Source organism: Leucopleurus acutus (assembly GCF_964270905.1).
Source record: "Leucopleurus acutus genome assembly, chromosome: 11".
Lineage (NCBI taxonomy): Eukaryota > Metazoa > Chordata > Mammalia > Artiodactyla > Delphinidae > Leucopleurus > Leucopleurus acutus.
Genome location: NC_139152.1, coordinates 12,712,134 through 12,731,112, shown reverse-complemented (window position 1 = coordinate 12,731,112; position 18,979 = coordinate 12,712,134). Strand labels below are relative to the sequence as shown.

The 18,979-nt window shown below is 38.3% G+C and overlaps 1 protein-coding gene across 2 annotated transcripts in view; it reads right to left on the bottom strand.

The window, feature by feature from the left end:
* The window catches only part of PTPRO (protein tyrosine phosphatase receptor type O), a gene marked incomplete at both ends in the record, with an annotated part of 224,795 nt that overhangs the window by 71,612 nt on the left and 134,204 nt on the right, over positions 1-18,979 (bottom strand). For both annotated transcript variants that reach the window (XM_082850493.1, XM_082850494.1), the window contains 4 exons: positions 45-165; positions 12,083-12,279; positions 16,318-16,479; positions 18,461-18,904. In XM_082850493.1, coding sequence (XP_082706619.1) covers positions 45-165; positions 12,083-12,279; positions 16,318-16,479; positions 18,461-18,904 — 924 coding nt within the window. The remainder of the gene's footprint in view (positions 1-44; positions 166-12,082; positions 12,280-16,317; positions 16,480-18,460; positions 18,905-18,979) is intronic.

Sequence of the window (18,979 nt, the reverse complement as noted above, 5' to 3'; positions counted from 1 at the left end):
ATAGTACTCTGATAAAGGTATTATTCTTGTGGCTGGCAACTTACCAATAGCAAATGTCACAGGGTCTGAAGGTGGTCCAATCAAAGGGCCTTTTCTTAGGTACATCACAACCTGGTACTGGGCACCAGGAACCAGATTTTCAATAATAGATTTGCTTGAGTTCACCTTCAAACCAAACACCCAATAAGATTTATTTAGAGCTGGGCTTTCAGAATGTGACACAGAGGCTAACATCGTTTTCAGGGACACTTTGTGAAATCACAAATGCCTCTGAAATCCAGAAGCCTTTACTTATGCTGAGGAAGGTCAAATTTCAAAATTAGGATGATATATAGTTTATATGAGCACTGGAGGAAACCCAGAACATTCAAATTCTAAGGCTAGATTTAGTAAGCCCCGTGAACTGCTTTATACCCATCAATGTCAACTGTAACTATGTACACTAGAAACACATCAGCCTCTAACCATAATCAAATCAGGAATAACATAAGGATAGTCTGACATCCTAAATTGTAGTGTCAGCTGATTACATGCAAAGATCAGTGCAGGAATGTCTTTAGTCTCTCATCACTTAGAAGCATATAATATTTAATTATAGTGATGGAAATTACCTCAGAGATTATCTAGTCCAAATCTCTCATTTAACATATCAAGAAAGTGAAGCTAGAGAATAGCCAAGATCACATATCTAGATCAGTGTTGGGACTGGAAGCCTAGCATTTTGTCCTCTACTCCATGATACAGGCCAAGCAGCAAGATACAGCAGTAAGCACTTTGCAAGGCTACTGTGACAACCTGCCAAGAATGAATCAGGAAGAAACAGATAATCTGAACAGACTGATTACTAGTAGTGAAATTGAATTTGTAATTAAAAAAAAAAAAAAAAAACTCCTAGCAAACAAAAGCCCAGGACTGAATGGTTTCACAGGGGAATTCCACCAAACATTATAAAGAAAAGCTAATTCCGGGAGTCAAGATGGCATACTAGGAGGATGTGGAATTCACGTATCCTCACAACTAGGGCACTAACCAGGCATCAGTGGGGGACCATGGACACCTAAGGGGACAGGAGGAACGCCCAGCAACCGGCTTGCAGGATCTTGGTTCCCAGGCCGGAGGTTGGACCTAAGTTCCTGTGGTGGGAGCTCTGAGTCCAAACTGCTGGACCAAAAGGAGAACCTCAGAGCCCAGGGAATATCAATCAGAGGGAGACCTCCCAGAGGTCCTCATCTCAGCACCAAGACCCAGCTCTATCCAGCTGCTTGCAAACTCCAGTGCTGGACGTCTCAGGTCAAACAACCAGTAAGACAGGAATACAGCACCACACATCAAAAAAAAAAAAAAAAAAAAAAAAGAAGAAGAAAAAAAACAACAAAAAAATTTGTTACAGACAAAGGATCAAGGTAAAAACCTACAAGACCAAAAAAAAAAGAAAAAAAAAAAAAACAAAACAAGAAGATGAAATAGGTAAGCTACCTGAAAAAGAATTCAGAGTAATGATAGTAAAGATGATCCAAAATCTCAGAAACAGAATGGAGAAAATAAAAGAAACATTTAAAAAGGATCTAGAAGAACTAAAGAGCAAATAAACAGTGATGAACGACAAAATTACTGATATTAAAAATACTCTAGAAGGAATCAGTAACAGAATAACTGAGGCAGAAGAACAGATGAGTGAGCTGGAAGAAAAAATGGTGGAAATAACTGCCAGGGAGCAGAATGAAAAGAATTGAGGACAGTCAGAGAGACCTCTGGGACAACCTTAAACACACCAACATTTTTGAATTATAGGGGTCCCAGAAGAAGAAGAGAAAAAGAAAGGGTCTTAGAAAATATTTGAATAGATTATAGTGGAAAACTTCCCTAATATGGGAAAGGAAATAGTCAATCAAGTCCAGGAAGCACAGAGAGTACCATACAGGATAAACCCAAAGAGAAATGCTGACACACATATGAATCAAACTATCAAAAATTAAAAACAAAGAAAAAATATTGAAAGCAGCAAGGGAAAAGCAACAAATAACATACAAGGGAATCCCCATAAGGTTAACAACTGATTTTTCAGCAGAAACTCTGCAAGCCAGAAGGGAGTCGCAGGACATATTTAAAGTGATGAAAGAGAAAAACCTACAACCAAGATTACTCTACCCAGCAAGGATCTCATTCAGATTCGACAGAGAAATTAAAAATCTTTACAAATATGCAAAAGTTAAGAGAATTCAGCACCACCAAACTAGCTTTACAACAAATGCTAAAGGAACTTCTCTAGGCAGGAAACACAAGAGAAGAAAAAGACCTACAATAACAAACAAAACAATTAAGAAAATAGTAATAGGAACATACATATCGATAATTACCTTAAATGTAAATGGATTAAAAGCTCCAACCAAAAGACATAGACTGGATGAATGGATACAAAAGCAAGACCTGTACATACGCTGTCTACAAGAGATCCTCTTCAGACCTAGGGACATATACAGACTGAAAGTAAGGGGATGGAAAAAGATATTCCATGCCAATGGAAATCAAAAGAAAGCTGGAGTGGTAATTCTCATATCAGACAAAATAGACTTTAAAATAAAGGCTATTACAAGAGACAAAGAAGGACACCACATAATGATCATGGATAAATCCAAGAAGAAGATATAACAATTGCAAATATTTATGCACCCAACACAGGAACACCTCAATACATAAGGCAAATGCTAACAGCCATAATATGGGCAATCGACAGTAAGACAATCATAGTAGGGGACTTTAACACCCCACTTTCACCAATGGACAGATCATCCAAAATGAAAGTAAATAAGGAAACACAAGCTTTAAATGACACATTAAACAAGGTGGACTTAATTGATATTTATAGGACATTCCATCCAAAAACAACAGAATACACTTTCTTGTCAAGTGCTCATGGAACATTCTCCAAGATAGGCCATATCTTGGGTCACAAATCAAGCCTTGGTAAATTTAAGAAAATTGAAATCGTATCAAGTATCTTTTCTGACCACAACACTATGGTTATGTTACAGGAAACCAACTGTAAAAAATACAAACATGGAGGCCAAACAATACACTACTAACTAACCAACAGATCACTGAAGAAATAAAAAAATACCTAGAAACAGATGACAATGACCCAAAACCTATAGGAAGCAGCAAAAGCAGTTCTAAGAGGGACGTATATAGCAATACAATCATACCTCAAGAAACAACTCAAATAAACAACCTAACCTTAGACCTAAAGCAATTAGAGAAAGAAAAACAAAAAAATCTCCAAAGTTAGCAGAAGGAAAGAAATCATAAAGATCAGATCAGAAATAAATGTAAAGGAAATGAAAGAAACAATAGCAAAGATCAATAAAACTAAAAGCTGGTTCTTTGAGAGGATAAGCAAAATTGATAAACCATTAGCCAGACTCATCCAGAAAAAAGGAAGAAGACTCAAATGAACAGAATTAGAAATGAAAAAGGAGAAGTAACAACTGACACTGCAGAAATACAAAGGATCATGAGAGATTACTACAAGTTACTATATGCCAATAAAATGGACAACCTGGAAGAAATGGACAAATTCTTAGAAAAGCACAAGCTTCCGAGATTGAACCAGGAAGAAATAGAAAATATAAACAGACCAATCACAAGCAATGAAATTGAAACTGTGATTAAAAATCTTCCAACAAACAAAATCCCAGGACCAGATGGCTTCACAGGGGATTCTATCAAACATTTAGAGAAGAGCTAACACCTCTCCTTCTCAAACTCTTCCAAAATATAGCAGAGGGAGGAACACTCCCAAACTCATGCTACGAGGCCACCATCACCCTGATACCAAAACCAGACAAAGATGTCACAGAAAAAGAAAACTACAGGCGAATATCTCTGATGAACATAGATGCAAAAGTCCTGAACAAAATACTAGTAAACAGAATCCAACAGCCCATTAAACAGATCATACACCATGTTCAAGTGGAGTTTATTCCAGGAATGCAAGGATTCTTCATTATATGCAAATCAATCAATGTGATACACCATATTAACAAATTGAAGGATAAAAACCATATGATAATCTCAATAGATGTAGAAGAAGCTTTTGTCAAATTTCAACACCCATTTATGATAAAAACTCTCCAGAAAGTAGGCATAGAGGGAACCTACCTCAACATAATAAAGACCATATATGACAAACCCACAGCCAACATCGTCCTCAATGGTGAAAAACTGAATCCATTTCCACTAAGATCAGGAAGAAGACAAGGTTCCCCACTCTCACCACTATTATTCAACATAGTTTAGGAAGTTTTAGCCACAGCAATCAGAGAAGAAAAAGAAATAAAGGAATCCAAATTGGAAAGGCAGAAATAAAACTGTCACTGTTTGCAGATGACATGATACTATACATAGAGAATCCTACAGATGCTACCAGAAAACTACTAGATCTAATCAATGAATTTGGCAGAGTAGCAGGATACAAAATTAATGCACAGAAATCTCTTGCATTCCTATACACTAATGATGAAAAATCTGAAAGAGAAATTAAGGAAGCATTCCCATTTACCATTGCAACCAAAAGAATAAAATACTTAGGAATAAACCTACCTAAGGAGACAAAAGACCTGTATGCAGAAAACTATAAGACACTGATGAAAGAAATTAAAGATGATACAAACAAATGGAGAGATATACTATGTTCTTGGATTGGAACAATCAACATTGTGAAAATAACTGTACTACCTAAAGCAATCTACAGATTCAATGCAATCCCTATCAAACTACCAATGGCATTTTTCACAGAACTGGAACAAAAATTTGCACAATTTGTATGGAAACACAAAAGACCCCTAATAGCCAAAACAATCTTGAGAAAGAAAAATGGAGCTGGAGGAATCAGACTCCCTGACTTCAGACTATACTACAAAGCTACAATAATCACGACAGTATGGTACTGCCACAAAAACAGAAATATAGATCAATGGAACAGGATAGAAAGCCCAGAGATAAACTCACACACATATGGTCACCTTGTCTTTGATAAAGGAGGCAAGAGTATACAATGGAGAAAAGACAGCCTCTTCAATAAGTGGTACTGGGAAAACTGGAATAAAAGAAGGAAATTAAACACTCCCTAACACCATACACAAAAATAAACTCAAAATGGATTAAAGGCCTAAATGTAAGGCCAGACACTATAAAACTCTTAGAGGAAAGCATAGGCAGAACACTCTATGACATAAATCACAGCACGATCCTTTTTGACCCACCTCCTAGACAAATGGAAATAAAAACAAAAATAAACAAATGGAATCTAATGAAACTTAAAAGCTTTTGCATAGCAAAGGAAACCATAAAAAAGACGAAAAGACAACCCTCAGATTGGGAGAAAATATTTGCAAACAAAGCAACTGACAAAGGATTAATCGCCAAAATTTACAAGCAGCTCATGCAGCTCAATATCACAAAAACAAACAACCCAATCAAAAAATGGGCAGGAGATCTAAATAGACATTTCTCCAAAGAAGATACACAGATTGCCAACAAACACATGAAAGGATGCTCAACATCACTAATCATTAGAGAAATGCAAATCAAAACTACAAAGGTCATAATGACAATCATCAAAAAAATCTACAAACAATAAATGCTGGAGAGGGCGTGGAGGAAAGGGAACCCTCTTGCACTGTTGGTGGGAATGTAAATTGGTACAGCCTCTATGGGGAACAGTATGGAGGTTCCTCAAAAAACTAAAAATAGAACTACCATATGACCCAGCAATCCCACTACTGGGCATGTATTCTGAGAAAACCATAATTCAAAAAGAGTCATGTATCACAATGTTCATTGCAGCTGTATTTAAAATAGCCAGGACATGGGAGCAACCTAAGTGTTCATCAATAGATGAATGGATAAAGAAGATGTGGCACATATATACAATGGAATATTACTCAGCCATAAAAAGAAACGAAATTGAGTTATTTGTAGTGAGGTGGGTGGACCTAGAGTCTGTCATACAGAGTGAAGTAAGTCAGAAAGAGAAGAACAAATACCCTATGCTAACACATATATATGGAATCTTAAAAAAAAAATTGTTCTGAAGAACCTAGGGGCAGGACAGGAATAAAGACACAGACGTAGAGAATGGACTTGAGGACATGGGGAGGGGGAAGTGTAAACTGGGACAAAGTGAGAGAGTGGCATGGACTTATATATACCACTGAATATAAAACAGATAGCTAGTGGGAAGCAGCTGCATGGCACAGGGAGATCAGCTTGGTGCTTTGTGACCACCTAGAGGGGTGGGATAGGGAGGGTGGGAGGGAGACGCAAGAGGGAGGAGATATGGGCATATATATATATATATATATATATAGCTGATTCACTTTGTTATAAAGCAGAAACTAACACATCATTGTAAAGCAATTATACCCCAATAAAAATGTTAAAAAAATATTGAATCACTATGCTATATAGCTAAAAGTAATATAATACTGTGAATCTATTATACTTCAATAAAAAAAGGTAATAGCAGTTAGCACTTTGCAAGGCTACTGTGACCCAATAAAATAATGTTGTAGAGAACATCTCTCATTTAGATGAGCTCTTCCACTGTTCCTTTTTAAAAAATCTTCTAGCTATGGAAAAAATACCATATAGAGAAAAGTAGTGTGAACAGACAGATGAGTAAAATGTATTTATTAATATTGAATGTTGGCATGCATAAGAATTGATGTTTAACTAATAGGTTAAGAAATGTGCTGCTTTGCCCGTTAGTGCCTCTGATATTGTAGACAATTTTGCTTAGTGGAACCAACACAGGCTCTCTATTAGACTGCCTGAGATCAAATCCTGACTCCACACCTTGTAAGCATGGGAATTTATTTGTAATTTTTAATCTCTTTATAATTCTTACCTTGACTTCCTCATTGATAAACTATAGGTAACATACCTAGTAGAGTGTTAGGATCCTTAAACTAGGGTATCAATAAGTTAACTCTTACTACTCATTAACTTTTTGGCATCTCGAGTACCTAAAATTGTAAAATTGCTACAGAAAGGAGCATGAATCAATGAAGAAGAATATTGTTGACAACTTACCTATGCTATAAGTTTTTTGTGTCTCATCATGAGTTTAAGAATAAACATAGTTATGTTTATATGATATAAATGTTATATAAAACATTTTATATAAAACATATATATATAAACATATATATAAAACATATATATAAACATATATATAAAACATACATATAAAACTATAAAAACATAGTTATGGTTATATGATATAAATGTTAAACTTTTTCAATACTAAACAATGATTCTACACAGTAGAAATTGTATAATTTGAACTGGTACAACTTGTTCTACATGTAAGTAAGGAAAGAGCACACCAAAGTTTCTTTTCCAATAACTTGATCAAAATAAGATTAAACTGAGTTAATAAATGAGCATTTCCACCTTTTCTTTCCTATTTACACTCATGTCAGTATTTCTTGCCCATGTTTTAGAATTTTGATTCTCCTGGAAGCCATCTAAACAGAGTTTGACATCTCATCTAATAGAGCACTTCCTGAAGAGACAAACTACGCATAAGAACACATGTTTTGCAGAGCCAGCAGTACTGTTTTATCTCTTTAGAATGTATTTTTAAGTAATAAAACTAATAATGATCATTGTAAAAATTGCTCACACTATAGAAGAGCAAATGAAGTCAGTTGGAAGTCTTTCTGTCCTCCTCTCACCATTTCCCACTTTTTGGCAGGCAATCTTCTAGGCCCTCCTTGATACATATATACACAAATAATATGATATTGAACCATATAGGTATTATATTATTGACATTACTCCAAACTTTTCTTTTAAACTTCACAAACATGTAGACATGTGAACATACCTGCAAATCGAACCTTGCTCATTAATCACTCATTTAGAATATTTAGAATAACACAGAGTGTAGATTGTTTCAGGGTGAGGTTAAAGTTTCTTTGGTTTGATAATATTTTAGGCAGTTGTTGATTTTAATTATTCAAATGACTTCCTGGAATCATAACAACTTAAATATACTCTCATAATAAGTTCATCTTAGGAAAATTACACTGCCTTTAAAAAAAATAAGAACCAACAATGTGTATATATATTACACTACTAAAAACATGAGAAGGCAAATGATATTGCACAAGACCTTGGTGACAAATTATAAACTAATTTCCCCCTAAGTTTTGAATATTTGCTGAGCTACCTATATCACTTCTATTCCTTCATACCTTTTTATTTATCCTGGACTTATTTAGAGGTGGACTGCAGGTGGGAAGGGGAAATGCTCCTGTATGCTACTTACTAAATAACATGTGCTTTATTCTCTAGAAAATTACTCCACACTCCTCCCCTAATTTTCACCCCATCTTTGCAATCCAATATTTTCTCTCTCTTATTTCTGACTGGCTTAATCTCCATTCCAGAGGATTCAGTTCAGCCTAATATACCTCCAGCTAGGCACCAGTCCTATCCCTCCTCACCTGAAGAAATAGAAGGAAAGATGTACCACAGAACACAGGAAATATTTGATAGACTGTTAAATAACGAGGTTAAACTAGATGATGTTGAGAGTTCCTTTCAGTCTGAAATGGTCTTATTTTTATACTAGGTGATCCTCTTTCCATTAGCCCTTTCTGTACATTTATTACAGTTACTCTGCTTTCTACAGAGAACCTCTAGAACCTCTATATCTTCTTGCCTTGATACAAAAAGTATTCAGTTAGGTTTGCATAATAATAAAAGTTAGCAATCTGGTGCACATTACTATGTTCCAGACATTGCATTAAGCATCAAGTCCTTTTATCTTTGTTACAACTCTATGAGGTAGGTTATGCTTCTCCTTACATTACAGATTAAGACGCTAAGTTTATAAAGAAAGGGACTCAGAGCTGGAAGCTGTTAAAATCAGGTCTGAAACCCAAGTCTGTTTAATTCTAGAGTCTATGCTTTTAGTCAGTACTCTTGACTCTATCAAGATGAGCGGTGAGGGTGACCTTCCCCTAGTATATCACCTGCAATCCGCCAGAAACAACACTCGCCTGGAAGTCAGATCACTTGAGCTGGGGTCTCAGCTCTGATACTAATCAGTTGTGTGACTTTGGGCAGGTCTTTTAAATATTCGGCCTCTTAGCTCTATCATTTCCTCTTTCGTAAAGCTAATAGATCGATTGGTCTTTCTTTCTGATTTAGTCACTTAGTTATTATACATTCCTATAAACTGTCACCGAACTTTTATGGACCAAGCAGATCACATATAAAAATAAATGCGTATCCATATATTACATGATGCTTCTTAATTCTGAAGTTCACGACTGTGTGTGAGACTTTGGAGAAAATGCCAGAAGCACACTTACTTCAAAGAATTGACTGGGTCCTTCATATAAAACATTGAGCACTGGCTTTACGTTTAACATATCAACGTAGGTTTATTAATGAATAGCACTACAATGGTTGTTAGAAGGGTTACATCAAAAAACTCCCTTCTCCACGAACATTTGCTTATAAACTCACACACAAAACAGAAACCAGACAGGAAGAACATATATATATAATGAGGACAAATTCAAATTAAGGGGTACCAATGTACCTACATGGAAGGCCAGACTCTAAGCTTCATGAAGTCAAGGTTCAAATCAAATTTGTTCTTATTTCTAGCATCTCACACAGGACCCGCTATAGAACACAGAAATCAATCAAGTTGTGGGAAGGATCAGGGGCAATAGCGGCGAATCTCATGAACGATCTAGGTAATCGGTACAGCAATGATCCTGTGGTACAGGTGATGAGATGATGGTAGAGGAAAAGTAAGGAGAATGAAAGTATAAGGGAGTGAAACATTGTGATTAATTATTCATCTGTGTTTGGCTTTGGAATCACTCTTCTTTTTGAGCTGCGTTTTGAATTTTCTATTTAACATAGCACCGTACCACTGACTGTAGAACTAAAGAAATGTTATTATTTTTTTCTTTCTGGATAATGCTTGCTTCAAGAAATAACCTAAGTCAGACCAATCCTGGCGAGAATGTCTTCTGGATTCCTTTGATTAATGGGTACATGGATTTAGGCCAATTTTTGAGATTTTTGCACTGATGTTTCCTTCTTTGAAAATGTGTGTGTGTGTGTGTGCGTGTGCATGTGCGTGCGTGTGTGTGTGTGTGTGTGTGTGTAATGATGATGATGTAATAATAATACAATCTTGCAGTAATTGAGATAACGCCTAGCACTAGTGGTCTAGTTTCCACCCTCCACTTCAAATACTGGCCTCCTCGCCTATAATCCTTAACAGCTTCATGTCTACATTTCAAGAAGCCATTGTCAAAGTGTACTTAGGGGCTTCCCAGGTGGCGCAGCGGTTGAGAGTCCGCCTGCCGGTACTAGGGGACACGGGTTCGCGCTCCCGGTTCAGGAAGATCCCACATGCCGCAGAGCGGCTGGGCCCGTGAGCCATGGCCGCTGAGCCTGCCCGTCCGGAGCCTGTGCTCCGCAACAGGAGAGGCCACAACAGTGAGAGGCCCGCGTACCGCAAAAAAAAAAAAAAAAAAAAAAAGTGCACTTAGACCACCCTATTCTGGTTCATTTATAATTTACAATATCTATTTATACTTTTAGCCTTTGGCTTCTATGTTAACATACGTAACTTACACATTAGGTGGGACAAGAAAAACCACACCTGAGAGCAGTCAAGTTCTAGGTCTTGTCCTGCAGGCAGGACACATTTTCTATTAATGCAGAGTCAGCCATGCTGCATACCTTGAGGGAAGGAAGCTAATAAGCTTCTCAGTGAGCTGTGATTACTAGCTGAACTGTTTAGCATATTTACTCATTAATTCAAGCCAGAGATAGCCTCACCTTCAAGTTGGGCTTATCTCAGCCCTCTAAGGCTTTCAAGAGCTCCAAAGGCCGCGATTCCTGAATTCATCTTATTAATTAAAAATTTTTCACCCTTTGAATTACACTAAATGCCTAATTTTCATGGGATAAATGGAAACACTCTAAGTAGCTTTCACACAGCAAACATCTTTTTTGACTGCGTATTATATTTCCACTGTACTCCACACAAATTGAAAGTTTAAGTTTTTTCCTTTAGGCAAGAAAATACTATGTTTGTAAGACACCAAGAATCAGTACCTTTGATCTTATGAAAAGAATAAATCCAGGTTTTAGGAAAACAGGACTGGGATCCAGGATTCCTGTGGGTATTTAGGGCATCTGAGAGCAAAGTCTGCTCTGGGACCCAGGCTGGTGGTTTCATTCAGGACTGAAGATCGGGCGTGGTGCTCATTCCATAGCCACGCCCAGAACTACTGATTCCCATGTGTTTCCACTTGCCCCTCCCCCCCCCTTGTGCTCAGCTAACGCCTATTTATCCTTCAAAACTCTTCAGTTATGATTAGTGAGGGGGTAGTTTTTCACTTTATGTACTTTAAATTTTTGAATTATTTTTTCAGTGAGCATGCCTTATTTTACAGTTAAAATAACAAGAAACAATGGGAAAAAAATAAAACAAGCAAATAAAACCTCCCCAAACCTTCTGCTTCGTAATCTCCTCCCCTGGGGGAAGTTCTGAGCAGTTTCCAAATCCTCTTGCCCCAATCCGTATTTATTCATGCCCTTCTTTCTGCGAGCTCATATGGCCTCTCGATCATTTACTTTTAGCCTAGGACTTATTTTATACTCTGCAGTAATTATATGTTCACTTACCATTGTTCTCACTAGATTATAAACTCAGCCAAAGCAAGACGTGTAAGAATTGTCTAGATCCCCACCATCTATCCCAGTACCTGGCACATCGTAGATGTGCAGTATATTCTCTTGAATGAGGAATTAAGTAAAAGGAAGATGGTAGTTCTAAGAGGGAAAAGGAAGGCGACTGTGATTGAAGAGCCTCGCGCATTGATTTCCTAGCTCCTCCCCCACTCTTGGTAACACTGCCAGGGACGCACCTGGGAGACCTCAGCACAGCTTCTTGCCATTGGCGGCCCCCTTGCATCCCCCGCGAGGCTGGGCTGCAGGAGGTGAGTGAGCCAGTCTGCCCTTCCAATTCCTTTACCTGAGTACAGTACTGCTTTTCTAGCCTCTGGCTCTCCTTTTGTTTCTGGCAGGTGAGTGACACCACAGACACGATGGTGCTGTTGTAGTTTTCTTGGGAAGACGTCCAGGACATCAAGGCAGTGGTTGAGCTTAGAACGTGGACACTCACATGCTGGGGCTTCTCAGTGAGTTCTTCGATCCACTCTCCTGAAGGACCTGGACATCAAATCAGACGCTGAGCTGGTTGAGGTACAAGATTCTAGTTCTAAAAATCGTGTTGTTTCCCTTTTGTCCTTACAGAGATACTCCAAGTAATACTGGCAGCCAGGCTGGTAGGTCTTTACATTCTCTGCTTAGCTACAGTCTCCACTGGGTGACCTCCCCTTTGACCTAAGCAACGTCCTGGTAGCAGCCACCAAACCAGTTCTTCTGAGAGACAGAAGCTCCACTTCAGTTGTTACGTGCCTCTGAGATTATTCTGGTAAATTCTTCACCAGAGAGAATTTACTTCTCTTTTAGCAAACAGTATGTGTGGCAGTGTGGCATTTCATGAGTATTAATAATTCCTTTGCTGTTAGGATCTTCAGTCTCTAGAAATAATTATGTTGAGATTCAAATTAGCCTCTACTACAATCATGGGAAAATTTTTAATTTGGTGACAGCAGGATCAAAGAGGCAGGGTGTGACTACCTTAGAGAAGAAACAGGCAACAGACGGGCTCAATTATAGAAGCTGGCGGAAACCTGGCTGATAATTTGGGGACACGGTGGGCTCCTCATTATAAAATATCTCCCTGAAAGTGCCCGCCATTAGCTTTGTTCTCTTAAATTTCCAAAGTGGTTATTAGCACAGTGCCTGACACATCATGAGGACCCAAGAAATGTTAAGGTGATTATTATCTCCTGAAAGGCATTGTTAAAATGCAAATGTGCAACTTCTTTTATTTGCTTAGTGTACATTTCTCAGTTCCCTCATGGGAAGCTGTATTCCTGAGCCCGGGAGAGGGGAAGGAGGCTCTGTTGGGAAGGGCAGTCCCAGGCTCATGGTTAATTGGGTAAGGGAAAAAACAACAATAAAAAGGATAATAATAATGGCAAAGAGTGGTAGGACTTGCTGTGCGCCAGGCTCTGTTTTAAGTTTATATGTGTTTACATATTTTAATCCTTTAATTTTCTTAACTAACCTACGAGATAAGTACTAGGATTGATTTCACTTTCAGATGAGGAAATCGAGGCAGAGATAGCACAAGTAGAGCTGGGATTCATGCATAGGAAGTCTGGTTCCAAAATCCATGCTCTTAACCCCTGCATAAAACTTCCTGGATCACTATGAAAGAGTGAAAAGCATGGGTCTGGAGATAGGAAAGTTGGCCCCAAACTCAGTTTTGCTCATTATTAGCAATGCAAGCTTGGGCAAATGACTTAACTACTCTGAATCTCAGTCATTGCATCTGTCAAATGGACAAATCATAGAATGTTAGGATTGAAAAGGACTTTAGATTTTCAGTGCTTTGTTTTACTGATGAGGAAACTGGAGGCCAGAGATGTGAATGAACTTCCCAATGTCACAGAGCTAGTAATGTTTGGGAACCAACCTAGAACTCCTGTCTCCTGGGTTGGGGCTCTGTGATAACTTATCATGATACTCTCTGATTAGTCTACTTCACAGGACTGTCGATGGGATCAAATGAGATTATAATGTGTTAGAGAACTATCTAAATGTGAAGTGTTATTACTGTTATGATGATTACTGGGGTAGTGGGGGCATGGAGAGAGAAGGTGGGGGAAGGCAAAATGAATTCACTCACTTAATGTCTTTACATTAGGACCGACCCGCTAATCAACCCAAGATAATAGGTCACTGCAGGCTCCATGGAAATGGACTTTGCTATTAAATATTTCTAGAATCTAATTCTTCTTCTGACACCAATTTGCTAAACTTTCTGTGACTCAGTATTTTTTTTCAAGTGACAAATGGGGATAAGAGAAATATTCCCTTCATGAGGCTATTGGGAGACTAATGTAAATTTCTACCTTAATTTTTATCTCTGAGTAAAACCTTCAAAGCTACACAAATTCAGTATCCTTTTATTTATTTATTTATTTATTTATTTGCGGTACGCGGGCCTCTCACTGCTGTGGCCTCTCCCCGCTGTGGCCTCCCGTTGCGGAGCACAGGCTCCGGATGCGCAGGCTCAGCGGCCATGGCTCACGGGCCCAGCCGCTCCGCGGCACGTGGGATCTTCCTGGACCAGGGCGTGAACCCGTGTCCCCTGCATCGGCAGGTGGACTCTCAACCACTGCGCCACCAGGGAAGCCCCCAGTATCCTTTTAAAATCAAAGGCATATACAGAGTACACCTGAATAACTCATTACCGCAGAACATCATATCTGAAGCTCTAAAAAGATTTTTATTGGCAGAGAAATAGCAAAATTTCTAGTGCCCTATATTTTCCTAGATGAACATTAATATGCATCTTTTTGAAATAATCATATGTTTGAGCAATTCTGACACATTCTCAGCAGCTCTGGTCAACTGGATACTCTAGGAAGAGGGCAGAGTGCTTGACACTGGAAAATGGTTCAATAAATATTTGTCGAATGTGCAACAGAATTAACAAATAAGCAAAGAGTTTAACCCCAGCCCAGGGTTTTGTAATTTGGTATGAGAAGCAGAATGTACACAAATAAAATACATCTAGAAAAATACCACACTCAGAGAAGCTCTGTATTTTGTCTTGTGCACTATGATACATAGTAGAAATTCAGAGAAGGGAAGAGCTAATGGCCAGAAGAGTTGTGGGAGTTTTCCTGTAACTTGCAGTGGATCTCTGCTGGCAGACAAGGAAATCTCTGGGTTAATGAAACATATTTAGCCTCATGGGAAGAACTGGATACTAAACTTTGCTCTCATTCTCAAGTGATGTCACGTCAAAGATTGCCCATAACTGAAAGACATGCAAGGCAATCACAGATATTTTTTCTGCACGTTCAGTGGATATTTCAAGCCTTTTCACCAGTGGTGACATTTTTGGTTTCTTAAGTAAAATTGTTGTATGGGATATTTTCAACATTTTTAAGCTGCTAAGTAAACTGATCTCGGGCTTCCCTGGTGGCGCAGTGGTTGAGAGTCTGCCTGCTAATGCAGGGAACGCGGGTTCGAGCCCTGGTCTGGGAGGATCCCACATGCCGCGGAGCAACTAGGCCCGTGAGCCACAACTACTGAGCCTGCGTGTCTGGAGCCTGTGCTCCACAACAAAAGAGGCCGCGATAGTGAAAAGCCCACGCACCGTGATGAGGAGTGGCCCCCACTTGCTGCAACTAGAGAAAGCCCTCGCACAGAAACAAAGACCCAACACAGCCATAAATAAATTTAAAAAAAAAAAGGCAAAATTCCTTAAAAAGCAAACAAACAAAAGTACTGATCTCTTCTCTCTGCCCCCCTCCTCCTTCCCCTGTCCATCTTTTTGAGGATCATCTGATGAAAGGTGGTAATTTGCTTTTGAAGGAGGAGATAGAGTATGGTGACCCTCCTTCTCGGAACTCAGTTTTTATCCATTTCCTTCTGGTTCTTCTTTCTGCTGGTCAGAGGCACATTTAACTCCTGATAAGCTAGGAAACTGGTTTTTGGCCTCTCAACTTCTGGTAAGCATAGTCAGATTAGCAGAAAACATTACAGACATACACTATTTGTGTAGCTTTTAGAGGCTAGTTATTGCTCTGCTATTATCCCTGATGGAATTGGTAGAAGATGCCCTAAGACTTGTTATGAGAGTATTCATGATGCTCTAGCTCAGTCTTGTGCTAACTTTTGGAGACCACCTAGGTCTCACTACACCTCCATCTCTCTTTCTTTCGAGCTCCATAAGCTCAATACTCTAATGAGACTTTTCACACAGAAAAACAGTATCCATTTTCATTATGGCCTCGAACAAAAGTCCTCTTTCCCAAACTATGTGTCCACGTCCTTGGAGACTTTGTTATCACTAGTGTGGAAGGTCAGTTTCATACATGTTCGATTACCACAATAATTTTAAAATAGCCTGAAGTTAAATCCCTGGGTAGGTTTGCTACTATGAAACATACATATATTTTCCTGCTGTCAAAATCCCACGGATCCGGGCCTCTCATGATCTTGAAGAATTCTCAGGGTCTCTAAGGTTTGATGCATAATCGATGCCTGAGCATCATGAATCTCACCAGTTCCACTTTTCTAGCCCCTCCGTAAGTGCAAAGTAATCTTTTTGGTACTTACTGATATAAAAACTGAGGGATTTTGCTGACTCGCTGTTTCGAATTTCACAAGATCCTGAGGAACTGAAGGTTGTAACAGATAACTTATATTTCCCAGGCTCCTTCAGTTCTGCAACAAATTCGTGGGCCTCTTCGTCCACTGTCAAATATTCAGTAAAGTTTTCTAAATCATGGATAAAAAAGAGAATATATATGAATTGATATCTGGAACAGCCTTGGCTATAGAAGTCAATTAATTAAAAAAAAAGTATTTTTTTTTTATTTTTCCTCCTTCCTTTTGTCAAGTTGAATTATACCTCTCAAATTACTATTAAAAAAGGTGACTAGGGCTTCCCTGGTGGCGCAGTGGTTGAGAGTCCGCCTGCCGACGCAGGGGACACGGGTTCGTGCCCAGGTCCGGGGAGATCCCGTGAGCCATGACCGCTGAGCCTGCGCGTCCGGAGCCTGTGCTCCACAATGGGAGAGGCCACAACAATGAGAGGCCCGCGTACCCCCCCCCCCAAAATGGTGACTAAGAGTTCAAGTTATTTTTTATAATAGTTTTAAATAACCAAATTAAAATATGGTGCACTAATCAATAAAACTAGGGATGGATATATACTGCATTCTTACATACTGTCAACCAATAAAGCTATATACACAAAATAGAAGTATAATGTTAGGAAAAAATAGCAATAGTCAGTGTTCTCATTTGGATATAAAGGATTAAAAAAACAGTAACAAATGTTGTCTAAGTTCTTTGTGGTAGCATTAAATATCCATAAGTGTCTTAAAATATATTGAATTATCTCTATTTAGAAATAATCCTCTGGATACATTTTTCTGACACTTGTAATATTTTTGCTTCATTGATTTGCTTTCAGAAATTTTAAAAGTAAAAATGATTTTTGCATTGCTTCAAAGTCTACCTCCTGCTGCTTATTCATTTGAAGTTGTTATCATTTGGTGACACAACACACCACATAGCACAACACACCACAGTCAGATAAAAGCATGAATGAACCTTCATGGAAATAGGCATTACAAAAAATTATGAATTACAAGACCCTATTTTCCATAGAATATATTGAGGAATAGAAAAATAAAAGATAGATTAAGGGAACTTTTTTTAATACAGATAATTTCAGGCGAATGTTAAGAATTTTGACTCAAATAATTGGAAATGACGAAGGATTTCAATGTTATATAATATTTGGGTATGGTTGATTGCTCTCTACTCGAGTAGAGAGGAATTCACAGGTCTTGTATTTCATTCTATCGAATAAAATGGGGGCAAACAATACGTCATATATAAGACTACATGATTTGAATACCTTATCCTATAAATAAGGCTGTCAATTTAACCTCACATTTTGGCAACTTGACAACTTTTGCTCCCCAGACTACTAGACTGGAAAGCATAAAACAAAACAAACAACAAATAACTATGAAAACCTACCAAACAACAATTCACATATGATTCATGATCCAAATTTACTGACTGCTGTGGCCCTGCTTTGCATAAGTTAGTGGGTTAAATATAAAGAATAACTCTCAGTTGCTAAGTGAATACAATATACAATATAGTAGCTAGAGTGGAAATACCAGTTGCTGTGTATTTTCTATTCTACTACCAGCTTCCCTTTGGGAAAATGTGAGTGGTGCTGGTTTCAGGGGGCACCCGCTAAGGGGAATAAGAGTAGCTTGATAAGCAGGACACAGGTCTGATACTCTTGGGAAAGTAGCCAGGTTGTGAGCAAGATTGTTTTGCTGCGTGCTTCACAAATTTGGGTACTGGAAACAGAATATTTCTCCAGGATATTTTGTAATTTGTTATGGTTAGAACCTTAATTCAAAATCTTTCCAAATATAAAGTTTCCTCAGTTGCCTGGGGTACGTGAAATGTCAGGTAATGAAATGTATACAGTTGCCTGTACTTGCAATGTATGAACTACCCAAACCGGATTCTGACCCAATCTGTTCATTTTTGTTTTCTGGTTTCCGTCTGCATTGGATACTCAATTAAATTCTTCCTTTTCTTTACCATCTTTCTTTAGATATTAACTGTCTACCATCAGTCTTTCTTTCTGAATGTAATCTTTAAAAGCTTCAATTTCCTTTCCTTTGCACCATTACTTATTTCCTCTGATTTCCTATTACTTTACCTTCTCTTTCCATGTGGATATGGAACCCATCAAATGCAGTGGGTGGTTTTGGTGGTAACCAACTCAGTATCATTTGGACAGGGAAAAAAGAGAAAGAGCTGGTCGTCGATTTCTCAGTCTCACTGAGTGTATTGTTATTTTCGTATTCCATGGGAAGAACACTGACAAATTCATCTTCACTTTCAGGAGTCGCAGATGCACTGTCCCACCAATATGGTTGGGATGTGGTTTCATAGTCACTGATGTTAAAATCAGGCCAACCAGAAGAAATGTTGCCAGAGGGAATTTCAGCAGTGTCATCAGTAAAATGGAAGAGTTTGTCTTTTCCCATTGTATCTTGTGATCTCATGAACGATTCCTCTGGGAAACTGCCACTCTGTTCTTCCCAGTTGTTTTTGTTCAAGTTTACTATACGAACTGAGATATTTTGAGGAGGATAGGGGACTGTAAGAGAGAGAATTATCATTTTCAAGTATTTTTAACTATTATAATGAATACTTAATCTATTAATGAGTCAAA